This window comes from Microtus pennsylvanicus, chromosome 10 (assembly GCF_037038515.1).
Source record: "Microtus pennsylvanicus isolate mMicPen1 chromosome 10, mMicPen1.hap1, whole genome shotgun sequence".
In the NCBI taxonomy this organism is placed as follows: Eukaryota; Metazoa; Chordata; class Mammalia; order Rodentia; family Cricetidae; genus Microtus; species Microtus pennsylvanicus.
Genome location: NC_134588.1, coordinates 20,391,855 through 20,415,976, shown reverse-complemented (window position 1 = coordinate 20,415,976; position 24,122 = coordinate 20,391,855). Strand labels below are relative to the sequence as shown.

The 24,122-nt window shown below is 37.9% G+C and overlaps 1 protein-coding gene across 1 annotated transcript in view; it reads left to right on the top strand.

Moving 5' to 3' along the window:
* The window catches only part of Actr3 (actin related protein 3), a 41,353-nt gene that overhangs the window by 3,274 nt on the left and 13,957 nt on the right, over positions 1-24,122 (top strand). The window contains exons 2-5 of the mRNA XM_075987763.1: positions 14,121-14,176; positions 15,971-16,095; positions 20,901-21,011; positions 23,980-24,075. Of these exons, the coding sequence (XP_075843878.1) occupies positions 14,121-14,176; positions 15,971-16,095; positions 20,901-21,011; positions 23,980-24,075 (388 nt within the window). The remainder of the gene's footprint in view (positions 1-14,120; positions 14,177-15,970; positions 16,096-20,900; positions 21,012-23,979; positions 24,076-24,122) is intronic.

Here is a 24,122-nt window from a genome sequence, read left to right as displayed (position 1 = left end):
TAACAGACTGTTGAGAAGACAGGTTCTTAATACTCTCCTTTCCTGCTAGTATCTTAACTGCCTGCTTATGTTGCCTGTACTGACTTTGGGATGATGCCTGTGTAGTGATCATTCCAGGCCTATTGCTAAACACCGTTCATAATTTTTATTTATAAGAACAGAAGGGAAAGGTTGGCTACTGGTGAATGCAATGACCAGGATTTTAATTTGTCCTACCTTATTTAACTTGTGACAGCTCTTTTTGCTTTTTACAAGTGAGAAAAGAGAATATTACCTTGAATATCATTTAGCTAATAGTTGGTGGAGTAGCTACTTGAACTAAGTTCTATATTTGAGTCTGTGGGGTTCTTTCAGAGACTCATGTACATCATTCTTTCTGGTAGTAAAATTAATTCAATTTAACTCTTGTTTACATTAATATTGCAAAAATAATCATAGCCTTATGAATTTGATTCAATTAGTGAAATCTTTTTTTTCTTTCTTTAGATTTTTCTCTGAATATTTGACTTTCTAAACTATTTCATTGTTACTTAGATTTTAAAAAAACTCTCTGGGGTTTCTCAGGAAGCTAGTGTTTAGTAAGAGCCATGCGCAAGACCTGTGGTGAACACTGTATCAGCTCCTCCTGGGCAGTGTTGCTTATATTACGTAGAGAAGAAATTTAAACTCCAGGAGGTTAAGCCACTTTTGCCTAAGTACAGTAACATGGAGCCTGAAGGATCACCTCTGACAGTTTTCAATCATTTCAGAATTTTGGGTTGGGAAGGGATTATCTTATTTGCTAGTTACTTGTTTACTGTATACTTCCTATTTGGCCTGTCAGTCTTGGAATTATAGTAAAAAATATCTAATACAGGCTGCCCTCATGAATCTAAATCCTGACATTAAAAATTTAAAGGTGGTGGATAAAGGCAGGGTTCTTTCAGTTTTTGTTTTTTAAATAATCTCATGAGTAGTGGAAATCACTGTGTAACTCAGACTGCCTTTGAAGTCCTAGTGACTTTCTTGTCTTGGTTTCCTGAGTGCTGGGTTTACTCCTGTGAGCCACCATAGCCAGCTGAACCTGACAGTTAATCAAATGTTAGATAAAATAGTTGTTTTCCAGGTTTTAAGGAAAGTAGTGATTGTCGTAAGGAAGCCAAGCAAGCTGCGATAATTGTCAGATTTGAGCCATCCTTTCAAGGAGCTGGGTAGATGCACAGGAGAGTGTTTTACCACGGGAAGGAAGGAAAGATGTGTTTGTGCTCACTGCTGATGGGAAGAGTGGCTGCTTGTCTTGTACTGCTTGTCTTCGGGCTGTTTGATAACAATGTAAGTTTAGATTTTGCAGTACAAACTAACATTTATCCAACATCTATCTGTGTGTACCAGGTTTTATATGTCAGCAAAACATTGATTTCAAACGAATTCTACTTGATAGGGAATCCAAATCTCAAAAAAAGTAATTAATGCTGAAAACATGGCTTTTAGTACATTTACTGAGTGGAATGCAGTAGGACTGCATGTAGGAGAGTGAGGGCTATCTATACACAGGGCTTAGTGTATAGCAGCAGCTGATTTGTATTGAGAGATCTGCTCCTGTTTTTAACAGTGGATGAGTGTGAACAGGAATTAGGAGTATGGCTTTGCTTTCTTTATTTTACTTAATTTTTTTTATATTGAGTCCCATGTAACTTAGGGTGACATTGCACTGCTTTCTCCACCTCTTGAGCAAACACCAAGGCTTGCACCACTACACCTAGTTAGGAGTATGACTTTTAAAAACTTCATCAGAGATACTCTGTTTACAGTGTGTGGAGTCTCAAGGATTGGGCCTATCAGTGAGTGTTGGTTTCAGTGGACTTCCTAGATGAGTCTATTCTTGTTTGTTGAGATCAAGCCTCACCAAAGTGTCCGGCCAGCGTGGAGCTCACTTTGTAGCTCAACTCAGGGCTCGTCCTAGCTCAGTCTCCCAAGAGTGGGAATTGCAGGTATGAGCCAGCACGCCCTGTGTGCTAGATGCGTCTTAAGCAGCCTGCTTGACACCAGCTTTGCTGGTGGATGTTATTTAGTAGTGTACAATTTTTCAGTTGGCTATTGGTGGGAGGGATGGAGTGAAGGAAGATGTTTGGAAGACTGCTGCTTTTGTCTTTACCGACCCACCCTTTCACGGTTGCATTGTTTTTTTATGGCTTGCAAGGACTCAAATGTTTTGAATTGAATTCAGGCCCTGCCACAGAAGGACCTGTATGCTTTGGCCACTTCCAGTTCAGAAGGTCTTATTTTTCTACACTCATGGCTTAGCAATTGTAATTGTCTACCTTATTTTTATAATACTTAAAAATGGTTCCTCACACAGGACTTGGCACATAGTGAGAACACTGTATGTTGCAGTTATAATCAGCAGTTAGCTCCCTCTTTTTTTTAATTAAAGTTTTTAAGAAAAAGAATATCATGTTTTGTGCTTATGTTCTTATCTCACACAGACCTTGGCCTGCTTGCTGTATCTGGGTACAGTCAGTATAGTTTTTGCTTATTTAAGAGGAGGGAAGGTGGTACAGCTAGGCTTTGGAGTTAGGTCTGTAGATTGATAAATGAGAATTTCAAGATGGTGACCTTGAGTGATTAAGACAATATGAGAGTTAGCTTTTTTTTTCTTTTTTGAACATTTTTTTGTGCTGTGGGTGTAGAGATCAGAGGACAACTTTGAAGAGTTGGTTTTCTCCTTTTATCACATGGGCCCTGGAGATGAAGCACAGGTGGGTAGGCTTGGCAGCAAGAACCTCTACCCACTGTACTGTCTCCTCCACCCAGAAATTAATTTTAAGAACCTTTAAATATGGGAGACTCAGAGGTGGCTTAATGGGTAAAGGCATTTGAACCTAGCCTGACAGCACACACTAAATAAATAAATGTGAAAAAACAAGACAGTAATATTGGAATAGTTGTATTTGTAATGCTGTTTTGTAGCTAGAAATGTCCTTGAAGAGTGAGAAATAAAGGGGCCTCCTTAAGTTGGACGGACATTGAGTTGTTATAGCAGTTTGCAGACTGAAGCTGATGAAATGAGACTCCCAAGAGAAAGGAAGAGAAAGATTGAGTCTCAGTGCTTCTTTAATACACTGTGAAACAGCTTCTGGAATGTCATGATGGGAGCGAGGGAGCCAGCAAGTCAGCTAGCGCATGTGGCTTGTGAGTCATCATTCTATTTCATCCTATTTTCTAAGCGGCAAACTTTTTAATCAGGAGGGGAATATCTCAGAGCTATGGTAAAACCCCCTGTTCAGCCGTCCTACTCCCTAACAAGTGAAATAGTTAAAATGTCATGGAGGCAGAAGTGTGGAATGGCTAAAATGTAGCTTCAAGCAGTGTTTCCTGCAACAGAATTCCTCTAGTTAATAAAAGATTTCAATGCTGTCTGTAATTCTATTGGAACTTGTTAGGGTTTTAATGATACTACCTGTCTGTAGTAGCCATATGCATAAAGAAGCAGGAACAAAACAGTGAAGTGCTAATAACACTGCAAAATGTGCACTCTCCCTCACCAAGCCCTTAGAACATTCATGAATTAGCCAGTGCAAGATGGGTAGTGTTTTAAATTTGGTCCTTTAGAATAAGACAGTGATGAGTATTACTTTGTGTTGGTTGTTGTATATATGAGCCTTTACATCACAAGACACAAAAAAGACACTCTGTAATCACTGGAACAAAAAGGACAGATGACATCCTTATCATCTCAAAAGGCGTTTTGTGAAATTTTAATGATTTTTATTTGTCTGTTTCAGGGCTTTGTGTGTGTGTGTCCCAAATCATTTCTGATCCATTGCCGTAAATTCAGCTCATTTACTTTTTCACACATGAAAACCAGTAAAGGAGTAGCAGTGAGTTTGTGTATTGTGTGTGTTCTTTTACCCTTTCTTATAGTTTGTACCGTAATAGGTTCTTGAGTATATTGAGGTGTTCTGTTGCCGAACATTCCATCATTTTCTTCCTAAATGCTTTTGTTTCAGTTCCACCTTCTAGCAAGCCACGGCACTATGCATTGCCCTTAATGAAAGTACAATACTCTTGAGAAAGGTATCTTTATTTCTTAGTGTTCAGTATGAACAAAGGGTTTCCAAGACAAGGACAGCAATCCTGAAAGGGAATTTAGGTACAAAAGATCTTACAATTTAGGCTTGATTTCGGACTGTTAAAATGTCAACTGTGTTTTTGGTATTTGTCTGAAATAGAAAACAAATACTTGCTTATTTAAGTTTTAGAAATTATTTTAGGTAAATACAATGTGTCTTGTAAGCATTTTTAGAAACCAATTAACTTGTGTTACTTTCATAAATTAAATGAAATTTTAATGATTTTATTTTCAGAATTTAAGTGAAGTACCTAACGATTCACATATAATTAATTACAGAACTGAGCACTTATGGGGGCTTTTCTAGAAACACAAAATCCAGCTCTGCAAGGAGAGAGGTGTGTATAGTGGTGAGAGCAGGCATGCACTAATTGAGTGGGTATGGTAAAGCCTTAAAAGCCTGCAGTGATGCATCTCCAACAAGGCCATACCTCCTATTGGGGCCATTCTCATTCAGATAACCACAGGTGCTGCATTTCTTTTCCCCCTTTGAGATAGTTATTGCTCTTTCAGAAACCCTACAGAAGTGGATCAATACATTTTAAAGATATCCTGAGATACTGATAATTGAGTAGATCTAGAGCAGTGGTACTCAGCCTTCCTAATGCTGTGGTTTCTCATGTTGTGGTGACCCCCAGCCATAAAATTATTTCATTGCTACTTCATAACTGCACTTTGCTGCTGTTAGGAGTGGTAATGTAAATATCTGACGTGAAGGATAATTTGAGACCCCTGTGAAAGGGTTGCTTGACCTCAAAGGGTCATGACCCACACCGGATGAGAACCACTCATCTGGAGTTTGAGAACCAATGTGCAGTCCTTCCAGACAGAGACTGCCCCTAGTGGGAATATACTGTATTCAGTAAGTGGTTAAAATTTTAATCTAGATAAGAGAATTCTTCTTAAACATTCATCCTTTAAAAATTAATTACCTTTAGAACTGCTAGTTCAGTATAAACATGGAATGTGTAGAAAGGTTGTAGTGATAATTACAATGCAAGTTACATGATAAAGAATTATGTGTGGTCCATTTCAATATTCTGAGAATAAATATTGTATCTAAAGGACATATTGACAATTGCAGATTAATTTTAGATAGTTCAATTAAGAAAATAATTTCTACTATAGTTAAATGTCAAAAGGAAAGTTACTATTTCTGCAGTTTGAAAGTGAGTGTCTACTGTGCATTGGAAAGGAACCGCTGAGTCTAATATGCTGGTGCATGCCCAGAACCCTAGCACTGGGGGAGGCAGGAGGGCTAGAGTACAAGGTTGTTCTCTGCTTTAAGGCTAGAAACCATAGCAATCCTTTAGTGTTAGATACCTTATAAAACAAAGTAAAATGAATAATGGAACTTAGGAAAATGTATTTCTCTGAAAAAGGAAAACAGACTCAGAACTTGCTCTTTGACTTTGAAATAATGATGTACAGGTTAAATGAAACCAGTTGTTGGAAAGTAGGACTAGGTTGCAATCTCAGGAGTACATGATATATTTGGGTGTGTTCTAGCTAAAAAACCACACAAAGTTCTAATAAAGACATGAATATTTACTGTTTAAAAGTCTTTGTAAGAAAAGGGTAATGATGACAGCAAATAATTAGTAATGACTGTAACTTTTATATCTAGAACACCTTTCAAAGGCAATGTAATCTGTAGTATAGATTTTGGAAAATTGTACTTTAAAGATGAATTTTCTTCTCCTGTTGTAGTTTTTTTTTTTTTTTTTATTGTGGCAGTGAAAGTATTCCTTAGTCGCCCCTGTCAGTTTGTGTGAATGACCGTGCTCATCTTGTTTCAGGCTCCATTTCCACAAGGGAGGTTATTTGAGAAATAGATCGAGCTTTTTAAAAGGGGAGATGGGGCTGGGTGGTGTTAATGAACACCTTTAATTCTAGCACTCAGGAGGCAGAGGCAGGTGGATCTTCTTCATGTTGGAAGCCAGTCTGGTCTTCAGAGCTACTTCTGGGATATCCAGGACTTTGTAGAGAAAACCTGTCTCAAAACAAAACCCAAAACGGGGGGTGGGGGGATGGGGGATAAAATTGATAGGAAAACTGAAAAGAATCAAAGGAAACATACTTTTGTCCCACTGTAGACATTTTGGATACAGTAACATTAGCAAAATTATTCTAGTGGATAGGTAGAAAAGAAGTATCGAGTTGCAGGAGCAAAGAAGGGAGATTCAGACAGCAGGAGCCCCATCAAACACAAGTCCTAAGCTGAACTCTCACTGCACTCAGGATTCAAGTTTTGATCAGAATAGCTAGAATTAGACTATGTATAGGAGAGTTTGTACCTGATGTGTGATGAGATAGTATCCTTTTTCTCCTATATAAGACAGGTTTTGCCTCCTACCAAGACTTAATCCTCAGTGGTGGCTCTTGTCAGTTGGGACTAGAAATTAGATTCTGGAGGGAAAAAATTGTAGCATTTTCTATAGTGGAAAAGACAGAAGGAAGACTAACTATACAGTGCATTAGGTATGCCAGGCACTGTTGTAATTGCTTTTCATATGCTAATTCACCATATGCCTCCGCTCTGTTCTAGTGCAAGCACAACAGGTATGTTGGGTATCATGTGTAAAGGCTTACATACAATTGAGTAGTTTTAGCATTGTCACCAGGTAATACAATCATCGCATCAGCTGGGGACATTTTCCTTACTCTGCACTCATTGGCAACCACATTCTATTCCCTCTGTCTGATTTCAACCCTTGGCATATATTGATCCAATTTCTGTCTTTATGAATTTGCCAACTTTTAGGATCTCACAGAAATCGAAGCAAACCATTTGTGGCTTTTTGTGATTGGCTTTCTTGGGGGGAAAGTATTTACTGCTGTAATCTGTGCTGTTTGTGACAATAGACAGGTATTGCCACAGAGATTGGGAAAACGATCTTGGAAGAGATTCTTCCAAGAATGGCTAAGACATGTAACGAGATCTGTGGAGGACAAGTCATTTGGGAAGGAAATGCTTACTGATTCTTATAAAGTGCTCTCTATTGTTACTTTTTATTTTATGGAAGGGAGCTTTGTAAATTTGGTGTCATTGCTTAGACATTAGAAGTCTGTTTCTGTGGTCTTTTGGTCTGTCATTATAGATGTTTGTAGGATCAGGATCCAGGCTTCCAAATGGTGGAAACAAGCATTCACTCTTGTGTAGGTTACTCTGGGATTAGTTCTTTTGGTCAAGTTGGCCTCAAACTTTTCAAGAACCTTCTACTCTAGCCTCCCCCATACTAGGATTCCAGGAGTGAGCCATTGTACTTGGCTCACCTGTGTCCTTTTGATCCTAAGTTCTGGCTAAATTCCAAGATTTGAACTTGAGGGAATTAGAATGGTGTTGTCTCTGTTGACTAAGTTCAGGTTTTCTCCCAATATTCGACTAGGCTTTTTGTATAAGGTTGACCATTTACTTAACAGGTAGTGAGGGAAAAAAAAAGAAAACCACACAAACAAACCCTGGAGCTCTAGAGTTAGAAAAGCTTTCTAAGCAATTGTTATTTATTTTTCCAGCTAATATTTGCTGCTTGTTTGGCAAGTTCTCCTGCGAATTAGCTATGACACTGTTATCTAAAGTTCTTAACCCTGGATTTTACCCTTAGAGTTTGGGTACAGAATGAGTAAGTTTTTTGACAAAGCTAAAGCCGAACTCTTTACAAGAGGGTGGATTGGGATTAATCTGTAGAATTGTATACGGTGTTCTATGCTGTGTGAGGGTAGAAGCAGGTTTTTCATAGGCTTTCAGCTGTCAAGAAATTTTAGAAAGTGAATTTCACAGGATCACTGGGATAAAGACCTTTATTCTAATGTGCTATGACCTCGTGTTTGTTGTGTTTGCTGTCTGCTTTAAAAGTTGTTAACCGCTGAAAGAAAGAAAACAATAGTGTCACCTTTGACTATCTTTGACACTCCTCTCTTGTGATACTAGGGATTGAACCCGAGGCATGGTTCATACTGTATAAATCCACTACCACTCACAGCCCTTCTTTATAGGCTTGTTTTGGGGTAAGTGGAACTTGAGTAACGGGCCCTTACCACCACTCGTGCCCTGCCCTTTCTCCCTTTTGTAGACTGCAGAGTCATCCACTGTGTTCAGAGGAATAGTATGTATGCTGTTCTTTGACTTTTATCACAGCTTTTCATCCAGCTCATTTTAAAATGTGGTTCATATTCCCATTACGTGCTTTTATATTTATAATCCATTGGTATCTTCAAGTATCTTGAAGGCACAAATACATACAAACTACTTTAGTAAGTGAAAGAACTCTTGTCAAGTGCAATGTTTAGTTTTAATAACTAAACATTGGAGTAGGCAGCAGGTATAGTAATGTTGAAAGGAAGGGATGCTAATGTGTTTTACAATATAGGTATACCTACTTTACTAAAATAATTTTGTATAAATAGGTGTCCTTTAGCAATATACAGTGAACAGCATAGTAGATGCCTAGACTGAATTACTGCCTACTGACACTCACACATTTATTTCAGCCTTTTATGGTTTTGGAGACCAGGGGAGCATTACCAGTGACGCTCCAGATCTCTCCCCTTCCTGAACTATGTGTCACACCACCATTTCTTGTGCAAAACCTCTTGTCTTTTTTTTTTAAAGCAGTTTAGGCCCCCCCCCCCCCGTCTCCCAACAGGCTGATATTTCTCCTGCTGTTTTACTTCAGTCATCCAGACTCGGTAACTTCAGAAGTGCTTATAATTCTGCCTTCTGTTTTCCCATCTCTAGGTGCAGGCCCATTCCCGTAAACCTCAGAAGCCAAAATCAGTATTGTAAAGGTGTGCTTAATCACCATGGCTATTCTACTCTAGAAAAGAGTTCTTCTGAAAACATTGTTATTTCCTAGGCCATAGAGAAGCATTTTTGGGTTGCTTTCTTAAAAATGTTTCACTGTCCTTATAGGTTACATAAAATTTAGTAAGCTAGCTTTGCCATCTTTATTTTATGATATAAGGATACTTTTCTCAGTAAGGTATGAAGAAATAAAGTGGATTCACAATTTGTCTATATAACTATAGACACATATGTCCCTATGCCTGAGATAGCTCTAGAATACAAGGAAACCTGATAGTGATTGATTGGAATGAAAACTGGGTAGGGAGGAGATAACTATGGGAGAGAAATATCTTTAGTTTTTTTTATTGTATTCATTAAAATTTCTTCATGGGCATATATTACTCATTCAGGAATTGCTTTAAAGTAATACTCATACATGGCTGGAGCACTTATGAAATAATGATAAAAATTTAAAAACCAAAATTTCTCTCCTTTCCTATCCCATTAGTTGGAGATAGCTACAGTTTCCTGTTTCTTGTGTTGTTCTTCCAGAAAAGAAAAACAGTGATATTCTTTTATTTAATTTTTTTTGGCATGTTTCAGCTCTAAACACATGTATGTCTCTATTTGTCAATCCCGAGGGTTTAGTGCTTGTGTATTTGACATGTTTCAAAATAGTCACTAAGTATGATTTCTCTGTGTGTGAGATATTTGGAAATATTTCTGAGCTATTGAAGATGACTATAATATCAGCAATATAAAACACAAGCACACAAGCTGTTAAGTGAGTGAGTAGTCACAAAGCATCAGGATACTACAAACATTGCTGGGGAATCACCATTAAAATTAAATGTCTCTGGGCTGGAGAGATGGCTCAACGCTTAAGAGCACTGACCGCTCTTCCAGAGTACTTGGTTTCAGTGCTCAGCATCCACATGGTGACTCACAATTGTCTGTAACAATACCCTTACACAGGCATACACACAGGTAAAACACAGTGCACATAAAAATAAAGAAATAGTTAAAAATTGAATGTCTCCCGAAAGAATGATTTCATCCCTTTTATTTACTCCTAGTATATATCTAAGGTATATAAATAAGTAGTGCTGTAAGCACACCGTATGCAATGATTCCCACAAAGTAACATATCCATTCCCTAGCACATGGTTGTATTCTATTTTTATGTGTGATACTTTAAGTGAATTTCAAATATACAATATATTGTTATTATCTATGGTTACTATACTGCTCCTTAGTTAATTATTCCGAATAATTATTCTTATAATAATTTTTTTATATTTAGTAATTATTCTTATAATTGAAAGTTTGTATTTATCAGCATCTTTCTATTCCTTTCACCTCCCAGTCTCAAACACCATTCTTTGTTTCTTTAAGAATGACTTTCATATCATCTTCAGTAATTTGTGATGCACCTATGTGTAATTTTCTTGGTGTTTAAATGTTTGGGGTCTTTCAAGCATATATCTAAGTTGGGAGAGTTGTTAATTGTTCCTGCAAATGTGTCACTTTTTGGTATTGTCTCCAGAGTCCTGGGGGGGTCAGTCTTTTTCTTACTCCCCTCCCTGCTTCCAGAATGGATACTGCCTATTGATGTGCTTTCAAGTTTCCTGATTTTTAACATTGTCATTGTACTGTTGTGTCATTGTTGTGTCCCTAGTGGGGTTTTTTTTTTTCACCTAACCTGTTTCCATTTGTCCCTGGTATCATTTTCATGTTTCTGGTGATTCTTCCTTGTTATCAACTTGTTATCAAATATAAGAATATTCTTTTTTATTTCATCATAATATTTAAAGCTGATGTCCAGTACTTATCTGATGATTCATACACTTTGGAATTGTCTTCTGGTTTTACACATGAGGAGTTTAGTTGTACTGAGTGTATGGGTATTTACTTTAAAGTGGGGAATCAGAGCTTCTGATCCAACTTTAAAAACTTTATTTACTCATTTATTTATTTTGTACGTTATGGGTATTTTGCCTGCGTGTATGTCTTTATACCACATGTGTGCCTGGTGCTTTCAGAGAACCAAAGAAGTTGGATCATCTGGTACTGTTTGGGGTTTGCCACACTGATGTTGGAAATCAAACCTGAGTCCCTGGAAGAACAGCCTGTGCCCTTAGCCATCAAGCTAGCTCCTTAGTCCCCCACTTTTTGGGTTTAATTTGGTGGGGACTTAACTATTTTGCAATTGACTAATCTTAAACTGAAATTAATTTGAACTCTTATCATGTTGGCAGTAGATCATCATTTTAAGATTTTGGGGTTAGTGATTTGTAGAGATTATTCTCTTCTGCTTTATAGAAGTTCCAGACTTAAAAAGAGGACATCCTGTTTGAGGGTTTCCGTCTCATACAGTTTGAGGTTGTCTGGTATTAGACAAGTCCTCAGTTTTCTATGATGTATTCCATTCCATTTACCCAGGAGAACAAAGTGTACTATTGGTCCTCTTCCTTAGTGCAGTGGCTCTCCGCTTGTGGGTCACTACCCCTTTGGGGCCAAATGACCCTTTCAGAGGGGTTGAAGATCCAATATTTTTCATATTAGACTTTTAAATTATGATTCATAACAGTATCAGAATTACAGTTATGAAGTAGCAAGGAAATTTTATGGTTCTGGGTTTTCACATGAGGAACTGCGTTAAAGGGTCACCTGGACTCTGGTGGTAATGTTTAGATCTAATGTTGTAGTCTTGTTTCTGACTGGTTACGGTTGTGTCATTGATTCTCATGGGAGGAACATGTATACATCAACTTGTGGTAGTTTTTCTGCAAGTGAACACTTCTGATTACTGTCTGCAGACCTGTGGGCAGTTCAGAAACATCCATTTCCAGCTATTATGGGATTTCAATTTTTGCCACATGTAAAGACTTAATATTAGTAAGAAATTTTGCATTGGAAGAATAAAATACTACTTTGATATCTAAGAGTTTATCAGATATTAACTACAATATGAGTCTCAATTGGCTTATAAAAAGATAAGCATGTAAACGTAAAACTTAAGGTATAGATGTGATTTAAGATGATGTAAGGAATGGACAGCAGAGAGAATATGTGGAAAATAGAATTAGGACTGATATTTGCGTGTGCTGTGTAAGGTTCTGTGGTAAATACTTTACTGTGTTATCTTGTTCAATCCTTGTGAAAGCCCAGCTAACTTTTTACAGATGGGATCAAGACTCGGAAATTATTAAATAATAAAAAGGCAATTGCTGTCTGGAGCGGTTATGAAAGCTTTCAAACGGAGGCAGTTGATACCTTGAATTTTGCAAGATGAGCAGGAGTGTAGCGGTTGTGTTGAGGGCTGGAGGGCAATCGTCAGATGTGGTCAGAGCAGGGTTAATAGAGGCTCAGTGGCATGAGATGAGCCAAGCTCTTCCAAAGCTCTCTCTTCAAAAGCTCTCAGCAGTTCTGTGACTAGGGAGACTAACAGCATTGGAACAGCTGGAAGGGGTTATTAGGCATCACATATTAAAGGAACAGTATCATATGTTTTGCAAAGTTTTGCTTTAGAAACAAAAGCATAGACAGTGGGAAATACTTGAGAAATATCATGTTTTGAACAGTTTTGTATTTCTCCTAATATTTAATGGTTGAATCTGTTTAGCATACTCAATTCTTGAACTTAGTTTTGGGGCTGACCATTTCAAAGGAGATTCTTCTTTCATATTATTTATGTTTTCTGCACATATTATCAGAATTCAGTGATGTCACATTAAGTTTTCTACTTGTATTTCATAAGTTCGAGTATAGACCAATACAGACTGCTGTGACTTGCTTTCTAAAGCCTATTTGTAGTTAAGAGTGTGCCCATCTATCTCTTATGTAGCTTCCAGCACATTGTCAAAGTTGCATTATGCTTTCTAATATTACAAGTTTTATTAGTGTGTTAGCACTTTTTATTGTTTAATAGTATCGATGAATATGCTGAATCAAAACATTAAAAACATTCGTTTGAATAGTAAAACACTCAAGTAACATAAAATGACATATAATTAAAAATATCTTCATCTCCTTTCTGTATCCCACTTACTTTGCTCCCCTAGATGCAACCAAATTTCCTTATCTCAGATATTTTAGAGATACTTTGTGTCTAGTTTGTCAAATCATATGTTCTTATTCTTCTCCCTTGTGTTTACTTCACTTTTATGCAGCTATAGTACACTTTGCTCATTGATCTGTACCTTGCTTTGTTCAGTTACCCCACTATATCTGTAACTGTTCTAGTCAGTATATAAAAGCTTCCTCAGTCTCATTATACCTGAGTAATGTTCACAGTGTAAACTGAGTGTATTTAGCTAGTTTCCCTTCTGTCATTTCCAGTCTCTTGCCATTACAAACACGGTTCTAGAGAATGATTTTTGTGTGTGTGTGTTTCACACAATAGTATAGTCTTATAATGACAATTTCTTACAGTGGTAGTGGTTAATGAGGTGGTTCAGTGAGTAAAGGTGCTTGCTGCCAAACCTGATTACCTATAGAGTTCTGTCTCTGGATCCACATAGTAAGAGAGAACTATCTCTGAATGTTGTTCTCTGACCTCCATATGCATGCTGTGGCTTATGCGCGCGCGCACACACAGTAAATGAGTAAACTTAAAAAGGAGGGGTATGTGGGTAAAGTGTCTTACTGTCGAGCCCCATGATTTTAGTTCAGGCCTTGGGACCTATCTGGTGGAGGTGGAAAGAGAGAGCCAGCTCTTGAAAGTTGTCCCTTTCTTCCACACCTGCATCATGATACACATACATGCATACATACACACATTCATACATACATAGATGTACTTTAAAAAAAGCTGTGGGCATTTATTTGCCTAGCATGTATAGAGCCTCATAGTTTGGTCTACAATACTGCAAAATGAAACAGAACTGTGGACATATGTGATTTTTTTTTTACAACTCCCCCCCCCCACTTAATTTTTGTTTTTTTTTGAGAGAGGGTTTCTCTGTAACAGCCTTGATTTTCTTGGAATTTGCTCTGTAGTCTAGGCTGGCTTGCTTGCCTCTGCCTCCTGAGTGCTAGGATTAAAGGCATGTGCCATCACTGCCTGGCTAGTGTTTTTGATAGTTTTCAAGGCAGAGGTGCTAAATGAACTAAGCTTTTGAATATTGTATATTTTATGTATAGTGAAATCCTACTTTTAAACAAAAAATCTAAGAATACATACTGAGATTAGTGAAATCTTATGAAATTTTTGTTTTGCAGATATACAAAACTAGGATATGCTGGAAATACAGAACCACAGTTTATTATCCCATCATGTAAGTATTCTTTTCATTCCTAGATGAGCTGATTTAAAGGCCTTTCTCATTATCAAAATAACTCATTAAGTTTGTGATTCTGTCAGAATTAGGCATTTAGAAGCATGATTGCCTGGTTGTAAATGGAGCCTTATTTCCAGATCTCTTAACTCTTCATTTCAGCTGTTTACCAAATGTGCTAAGTATCTCTTTAAGGAAAACAAAACAGAACAAAACCCAGTAATGGGTTGGTAATTAAACGGTTTCCTGCGTTGAGGGTATTGCTGCTACCTGTGTGTGACTAAGTAGCCCAACCTCAGCCCCTGTAATTCAGCTAAAGTGACCGCATTTCGGTTAGAGGTGTGAGTACTGTTTGTGAGACCTGTCCTATGGACATCCACAGAAGTGCCAGTGTCGTCCTCCACTCAGCAGCCTCACACATTTCCTGATATCCTAGAAGCATACTGTGCTTGTAACATTGTCTTTGGGAACTTTTGTTAACTTTCTAATAACAGTAGATTTGGATTGTTAGAGGTATGTTTGTTAGTAAAGGTGTATCTTGTCTTCAACATTACTTTTGTATTTTTGATTTTGATCAACTTAAGGCTGTTTGCATAATTATATTGAATGAAGATGCTTAACTTGAATTCAGAAAATTAGAACTTAAAGACTCTATTGCAGGTTACCAAAACACTGTGTGTGTATGTGTCTGCCATGTGTGTATGGGTGCTGGTGGGAGATACAGGAGAGCACCTGATCCCCTAGAGCTGGAGTTGTGAACTGCTGGGTGAACTGTGTCGCTCTTAACTATCAAGCTCTCTCTCCAGCCCCTAAATGCACATAATGGATTTTACCTCTGGGAATAGACAGAGATTTGAAATTATTTAAAGGAATTGCTATATGGGTTTTCTTAAATTTATTGAGGTGTCTTCATATATGGGACTAGAATTTAGCAGATTACTATTAGATAAGAATAAGCAGAGAAAAAGATTAAGTAGAGATGTAAAGAAAACTTGTTTTTAAAAGTTCTTTTTGCAGATTTTCTCTTTTTATTAAAGTTTCACATTTAATTTCTTGCATGTTCTTCAAGCTTTATATTGACTTTATAAGATTATAATTTTATTTTAATTTATTATTATGTTACAAATGTGAACATATATTGCATAGTTGACATAATGTGTGTAGAGGTCAGGATTAGTTTCTGATGAGTTGGTTCTCTCCTTCCTCCATGAGGATTCTGGGGATCGAATTTAGGTCATGAGACTTGTGGAACAAGCGCTTTTACCCAATGAGCCATCTCTCTGGCCTTCCAGGATTATATTTTTTATTTTGAATGAAGCGAAGGGTTGGTGGCAAAGAACTGTAAATACCCATTACTTGGGAAGCTGAGGCAGGACGTTTTCAAGTTCAAGACTGTTGGGGGTAGCTCAGTGAATTGTGCTCTAAAGAAAAAAAAATTTGAAAGGTCTGGTATATAGCTTGGTGGAAGTATACACCCGACATGCGTGAGACCCAAGTAACACACATAAACCCAGCTAGAATCAGAATAGACTTAACAGTTTTGGAAGCATAGCTGAACAGTCCCATAGTAGTGTTGTTTTCGGAGTACTTGAGGCCTTGTTCCTATGAGGAAGCTGAGGTGTCGTTGTACAGAATGAATTTTGTCACAGGTTTCTTATGACTTCATTCATTACTCTGTTTATACTATTTGTTGTTGTTTTTAAATAATACTTTACAACTGAAGAAGGGCAAGGTAGAAGTTTGTCTTATTTGAAAGATGAAAAATTTAAAATGTCTAATTAACTTATTTCAAAGGTATTGCAATCAAAGAGTCTGCAAAAGTAGGTGATCAAGCCCAGAGGAGGGTGATGAAAGGTGTGGATGACCTAGACTTCTTCATTGGTGATGAAGCAATAGAAAAACCCACATATGCAACAAAGGTATGTGTCCCGAGGGATCCAGTCAGCTGCTTGAGTTTAACTCTGTATGGACTTGATGCTCTCATGCATCAGGTTTTTTTGTTTGTTTTTTGCTTTAACATTTTTGAATCAGGGTCTTGCCTGGAACTGGCTCTGTAGAACTCAGAGATTTGCCTGCTTCTGCTTCTTGAGTGATGGGGTTAAAGGTGTGTACCACCACATCTGACTCTGTTCTCATCTTCCTAACCATAGAAATTTCTTCTTCCCCGCTGGCTTTAACATACTGGAGTGAATGGGTTTACTTTTCCATGTGCATTGCCTCTTAGGGCTTTCAGTAGGGATTGATTTTCTCTCATCTCTACAATGCTACATCAGGGAATGTTGTTCTACCTCTTCCTCCCCTGCCCTTTCTGTCTGTCTATTTATTGAAATAGAACTGACACAGTAAAGCAAGTAGTCTTCATTGCACAGATTAAATAAGTTGTGTGGCTGGTTGTGCAAGTTAAGAGATAATCTCTTAACACAGAGTGTCTTCCTGTGTCTCTGTCCACTGCCACTACTCTAGCCTTCCTGGAAGGTAAGCATTTCCAACCATTTGTTTCTTCTGTTGGGGTTTCTTTCCTTTCCTTGTAATTTTAAATGACATAACTACCCCACCATAAAAATAAAACTTTGCAATTTTTCTTTGTGCTGTAAAGAAAGTAGCAAGAAACAACCTTTCTACCAATGAGACCGTATAAAGTCAACAGAAGGGAAGCTTGGTAGGGTGTTCCTGGTGTGTGCCATGGGAAGCGCTAGCCTAGTTGGGGATTTAGCAGTTCTTGAGGGATAAACCATTAAGCCAGGCCTTGAAGAATACAATAGGAGTTAGGTGAGATATGTGGACAGTCATTAGGCAGAGAGGGTAGTATATAAGAAGGCTTATGAGGAAGATGGAGGGCAGCATAGCTCATATTCCTGAAATCCAGGGGCTGCATGGGAGCTACTTCATAGATAAACTGGACAATAAGGCTGCCTGTTTCAACCTGAATTCTGGTAATGTTCCTTTCTAGCTCTGTGGTATCATCCAGTGACTTTAACTTTCTGTATTTAGTTATTTATCTATGTAATGGCACTGTTAGTACTTCAGGATTATTGTGGGCCTTAATTAGAGGATGGGTATAAAGAAAGTATTGTAGTGCTCAAATAGTGAGGAGACATAATTTGAGGGAGGCAGGTATGATTCTGGGATAATGAGATACGACAAGTGGTGTTAGTGGCTTTGTCTAAGGCAGTGATTCTCAACCTCCCTAATGCTATGACTCTTTTTAATACAGTTCCTCATGTTGTGGTGACTCCAACCATAAAATTATTTCATTGGTACTACATAACTCTAATTTTACTACTGTTATGAATCATAATATAAATATCTGATATGCAGGATATCTGATATGTGACCCCCCCTAAAGGGGTTGCAACTCACAGGTTGTGAGCCACTAAACTAAGGTAATGGTAGTGGCGATAAAGAGAACTGAAGTTTGTGTGTGTGTTCACATCCGTGCACACTCTTCTTCACATGTGTACATTAAAATGTTACCAAAAAAATCATAACTAAAAGTAGAGTGAAGGGTTAGGCGTGGCACACACCTTTAATCCCAGCCCTTGTGAGTTTGAGACCAACATGGTCTCCATAGCAAGTTCCAGGCTAGTCAGGGCTGCATAGTGAGACTCTCAAAACAAAAACAAATTAATAATAATAATAAAAAAGGAAGAATGTATTGATCCCATACATGCCTGTCACTCAGCTTCGGCAATTACAAATTTGTAACTAATCTTACTTTGTTATTCCATTCCCCAATTATGTTTTAGCCAGTCACTTCAGAGTACTTGCCTTTTAACAGCATCTCATGGTTTTAGTCAGAGTTTAGTACATTTCTCTGCCTGTTCCCTAATTGCCTAATGTTTGGGTCATGTTTAAAATAAGAATTTTCCACTGGATTTAGCTATTAAGTCTCATGAGTCTTCTGACCCATAACTTCTCTTTCTGCATATGATTTTTTTCTTGCTATTTACTTATGGGAAAAAGCAGCTGTCTCATGGCATTTCCCATGTTATTGTGTCATTTGCCATGATCCACCACTACTTGTTCATTGTTTTATTGTTGGCATAGAAATCTAGAAGCCTGAGTCAATAGTATGTTAGAGTTTATTGTTTGAGAAGAATAATAAAGGGGATATCTTAAGGATTAAACAAGGAATGGTTGACAGGGCACTGTTGATGACTAGAAAGGTAGGTAAGGATATTCCTAGTTACTTCTGAAATAAAGGGCATTAATGTAGGAGCACTGGGGTGGTGTATGGAGGGGAGGATAAATTTAATTTCAAATGCAGCGTATTTGAAGTACCTGTGAGGCAGATCACATGTTGCCAGACAGTGTGCAGGCTTTGGAGCTCAAACAAGATGGATAAGGACAGAGGTAAGGGAGGTATCAGTTACTTGGGGAGGTGAATACTGTTACCTAGGAGAGTTTGCAGCAGGAGAGAAGTCTGAGAGGTGTACTTAGGCTTGAGAGGTACAGAGCTAAACAACATGGCCTATCAAATAAGATAGGTGTGCTAAGATGGAAGTATTGTGGAGCTGAATGGATGTATCTTTGTGAATGGTAGATCAGGAAAGAGTAGGGGTACTATTTTATGAGGTTAGGCTGTGATGGGAGAGAGAAAGATGAAAGGATAAAGCTACACGTTTAATGTTAAATTCTGCTTAGGAAACTGAAAGAAGGGGCACTTAACAAGGTCTTAAAAAACCGGAGGAATGTACTCTGGATGACAAATTTGATAGGGTGGGAGCTAGAGCGATGAACCAGTGGTTATGAGTGCATACTGTTCTGCATAGGCCCTTCTGCTCACAACTGCCTGTTACTCCAGCTCAAGAATAAGACACCGTCTTCTAGACTCTCAGGCACCTGCACTTATATGGATTTAACACACAGACACATACCACATATACGTAACTGCAAGGAGTATTGCTAACATAGTAGAAGTTTACAGATTGGGTGAAGGAGACTCAGTTCCTCTCTTGAATTCTCCATTTTCTGTGGAAGTTATTAGGTGCCACCTGCTGCTCAGGAACAGGGTGCCTCAGGAAAAGTGAGGTTGCTGTGGTCTGAACTTTGAAAAGTCATCTGTGGAGTGGTGAAATGAGCAGAGTGGTTAGTGTAGATGGCCCAGACAAGGTGAAGTTCTTTTGCAAATAACAGTAACATGTCTTATAAAGTATTGTGGGGAAGGGTCCTCAGAACCAACACTGTGGGTTGTCCCTCATTGATACTTAGATGTTGAATGTGTGACAGATAATCTGTCAGAGATTCAGGAGCTTTCGTGTGCCTTTTAGATTTCTGTAACATTTTCAAAGTGCCACCCAGATTTTGAAAAAGCATGTATGTGACAGTTTGTAGCAGGCTTTTTCTCTTTTGGGCCACCAACCAGCTCTCAAATCATGATATGGAGACTTAGATTATTAGTTATGAATGCTCAACCATAGCTTATGCTCTTTTCTGGCTAGCTTTTTTTTCCCCTTTAACTTAATCTATTTCTCTTCATCTACATTTTGTCTTGGGGCTTTTTAATTTCTCTCTGTGTGTCCTACTCTCTGTCTGCTGACTGGAGGCTGCGTGGCTGGCCCTGGGGCATCTCTTTTTCCTCATTTTCCCCTCTCTTCTCTCTCAAGCCTGGATTTCTCCTCCTACTTATTTTCTCTGCCCACCAGCTCCGCCTGTCCCTTACCTGCCTAGCTATTGGCTGTTCAGCTTTGTATTAGAGCAATCAAGTGCCTTAGGCAAGGTGAAACAGCAACACATCTTTACATAATTAGACAAATGTAGCACAAACAAAAGTAACACACCTTTGCACAGTTAATATTCCACCACATAAACAAATGTAACATATCTTAGCCTAGTTCAAATAGTAGTCAACAACAGTTCTTTATTAAGTAGCTAGTAACGTTCAAGCCACATAAAAAAGGCAGCTTAGGTTGAAAGGAAAATAAATATCTTTACTTCATGGTTAACTGTTCCCATTGGTAAGCTTTGCTTGATAGGCCCATTCACAGTGGAATGGATTAAACATTGCTACTTCCATTTCTTGCCTTCAAAGTGGATTTTGTTTTGTATGTTTTTTTCTTTAACAGGTGGCAACCCAACTTCACAAAAGAAACATTGTCATGAAGGAGTGTAGCACACTCTGATGTTGAAAATTACCCATAGGCTAGCATATGGTGTGTGTAATCTGTGTATGCTTGTGGGTTGCCCTGGTTCAATTTAGACCTGTATAGTATTCCAAATTAAATTCTATGTGCTTAATTGTTATTCTGACTATCATATATTTTGCAATGTTTTATTTACTGATTTGTCACTATAATCATTTCTCACTGCTGTTCAGAGTACTCTCAAACTTGTGAACTCAAGCAGTCCTCCTGCTTCAGCCTCCTCAGTAGCTAAAACACCAAGTGTGTACCACCTATTCAACTACCAAGTATGAATTATATGTTAGATATACAACAGATATTAGTTAATGAGCTAATTATTGAAGATTAAGAAAATTAAGATGAAATTTGACATTTTTGACATATTCATTTTATGCTCTCAACCATCTGAATATACATTGGAAAAGAAATTTCATTTTTCTAAGTGTGTATATTTCTACTAAGAATGACCTGTGGTGACATGGCACCTAAAGAATACATCTTTTTCTTATATCTGCTAATGAGCTAATAGTCTCTGGTTTTATATTTATGGGTCTGTTTTCTTGACATTATTAAGACTTAATTTGTGAATTTTGTTTTAATAGTGGCCAATCCGCCATGGTATAGTTGAAGATTGGGACTTGATGGAAAGGTTTATGGAGCAAGTGATTTTTAAATATTTAAGGGCAGAACCTGAAGACCATTACTTTCTTTTGGTAAGTACACATTATGATTTATTGGGAACTTCCTCTTTTTTGAGATTGGATTTATAAGCCCAGGATGGCTTTGTTCAGGAACATTCTGTTTTACCCTCCCAAATGCTGGGTTAACAGGCGTGTTGCCCTGATGCCTAGCCTACTGGGAAGAATTTGAGGAGCATTTAAATGATCCCTACTATCATTAGCAAGCATATGTTCTCATGATGTGCTTTTGATAATTAATATGGAATCATTAAGATTTGACCCAAAATAATAGTGTTAGGTTATTTTGTTTTGTTTTTTTTCTCACTGACAATATAAGGAAGAAAGTTTTCAGTCCATAGATTCTGAGGCTTACATCCACAGTTGTTTGGCCTCATTGCTTCTGGGTCTGTGTTTGGTAAAGCAGAGCATCTCTGTGGGAAGTGATAGAGCGGAGGGTTGGACCTCAGGGTAGGAGGAGGCAGAAAGGAGACCATCATCTGGACTCTAGTGACTGACTCTAGCCAGACTCCCCCACTCCCACTTCACAGTTTATTCATCTAGCTATTCAGTGGATAAGTCAGTTGGTGAGTTTGAAGCCCTCATGACCTCTGGGAGCTGGTCAGCTGGCAGTGAAGGCTTGAGCACATGAGTCTGCAGCTGCCAATTTTAGACTTAAACTGTCATAATTATCTTCAGAAGCAAGCTGCAAAGCAGATTCAAAAAGTAAACAAGTGGTATTTTGTTTTTTTACTAATATTAGGTCTGTAGAATGTTTCTTGTTAAAGGTTAGGTCACTACCTCATTGGTTTGTAACTGGACTGTATGTAAAGTTGAAAGAACATTACTGTTTACACATACATAAACACCTATAAACCTACAACCTCAGTGCAATAATTAACATTTCATTCTAAGTATACATTTAGCGTAATTGCTTTGACATAAATTCGTTTATCCTTCTGTTAGTCTGTTTTTGAATCACATCAAAATAAGCTACATTTAGATGAGAATCACTTCATGGTTAAACAGTATGTCCATCATCAAGCAGTTTGTTATTTGTTTATGGTTATTCTTTTTTATATAAAATTTGTGTATTCTAAAATCACAAATCTGAACCATTCTATGGATTTTGACCAGGCTTGGCCAAAGAAAAAGGACCAGATATAGACAGACAGACAGACCAGGTTTGGCAAAAGAAAAAGAACAAGAGAGAGAAAGAAGGAGGGAGGGAGAATTTGCCTTTGTAGTTCATATGGACACTGAAGATTCCAAATGAGAGTGTAATGGGTTCTGTCACAGCTGTTCAACCCTACTGTAGAGTGAAAATAGCCACAGACCATACTTAATGCAGGAGATAGTATTTAATGAAGTGAGTATAGGTAAAATAATATTCAGAATAGATGGTTGGTCCACTGTCAGTTTTGACAGTTGTATAAGTAACAATATAAGTAACATATCAGTGCCTTTTCTAGTTAATTCATGCTCTCCATTCCCCTGAGGCAACCACTGTTTCATTCACCTTAATTTTTTGTTTTACAAATGAATTAATTTTGCCTATATTTCGGTTTTACGTAAATGAAATCATATAAGGTGTGCTGTAGTAAAAATTGTATTTTCCAGTTTAATGTTTTCGACTCTGAGAGTCTGGTTGTTTGAACATTTTATATCTGTAGACACTTATTCTCATATCTTTGTGGGCTTGCTCTACTACAGGGCAGAGACTTAGCTGGTTTAGAGCTCTGGCCTGGGGTGACTTTTTCATATAATACTGTTCATTCTAGCCTGCATTTAGTGTGTTAATATTCTTAACTTTGGTCATTGTGTGTGTATACACTTTTTTTTCTTTTTTTTCTATAAATTTATTTATTTATTAAAGATTTCTGTCTCTTCCTCGCCACCGCCTCCCATTTCCCTCCCCCTCCCCCAATTAAGTCCCCCCCCCCCCAGCCCGAAAAGCAATCAGGGTTCCCTGTCCTGTGGGAGGTCCAAGGAACCCCCACCTCCATCCAGGTCTAGTAAGTTGAGCATCCAAACTGCCTAGGCTCCCACAAAGCCAGTGCATGCAGTAGGATCAGAAACCCATTGCCATTGTTCTTGAGTTCTCATTAGTCCTCATTGTCCGCTATGTTCAGAGAGTCCGGTTTTATCCCAGGCTTTTCCAGACCCAGGCCAGCTGGCCTTGGTGAGTTCCCAGTAGAACATCCCCATTGTCTCAGTGTGTGGGTGCACCTCTTGCGGTCCTGAGTTCCTTGCTCATGCTCTCTCTCCTTCTGCTCCTGATTTGGACCTTGAGATTTCAGTCCGGTGCTCTAATGTGGGTCTCTGTCTCTGTCTCCTTTCATCATCTGCTGAAGGTTAATATTCAGGGGGATGCCTATATGTTTTTCTTTGGGTTCTCCTTATTTAGCTTCTCTAGTATCACTAATTATAGGCTCAATGTCCTTGGTTTATGGCTAGAAACCAAATATGAGTGAGTACATCCCATGTTGCTCTTTTTGGGTCTGGCTTACCTCACTCAGGATATACACTTTTTTTGATTGGGTTTTAATTTTCATTTTCTTGATGACGTGTAATGTTACTGAACGCTACTTTTTTTAATTGAGATATTTTTTTCCATGTAATCTGTTCCAATTATGGCTCCCCTTCCCTAATACTTCACAAATCTTCCTGACTAACCCCACCCAAATCCATACTCTTTCTTTTCTATGTAAATAGAATATAAACATGTTTCTAAAATAATAAAACAAATCAACATGGGACTAAACAAATGGGGGGAAAAAGAGCCAAAGCAAAAGGAGAAGGGACATGTAGACACCGAGAGCATATTATTTCCATGTGTGTGTAGGTCTGCTTTAATTCTCTATAGTTTTCCTATAGTCTTTGTGTCTTTCTACTTATACATTTAGTACTTTTAAATTACTTTATACATTATTTTTTCTTTAGAAATTGCCTATGAAGTTTCAAAATGATTTCACATTGTCTTTTAATATATTCAATTTAATAGACTGAACCTCCACTGAATACTCCAGAAAACAGGGAATATACTGCTGAAATAATGTTTGAGTCTTTCAATGTTCCAGGCTTGTACATTGCTGTGCAGGTAAGTGATTTATACTTATTTAATCTTGGATTTTAGATTTTACTCAG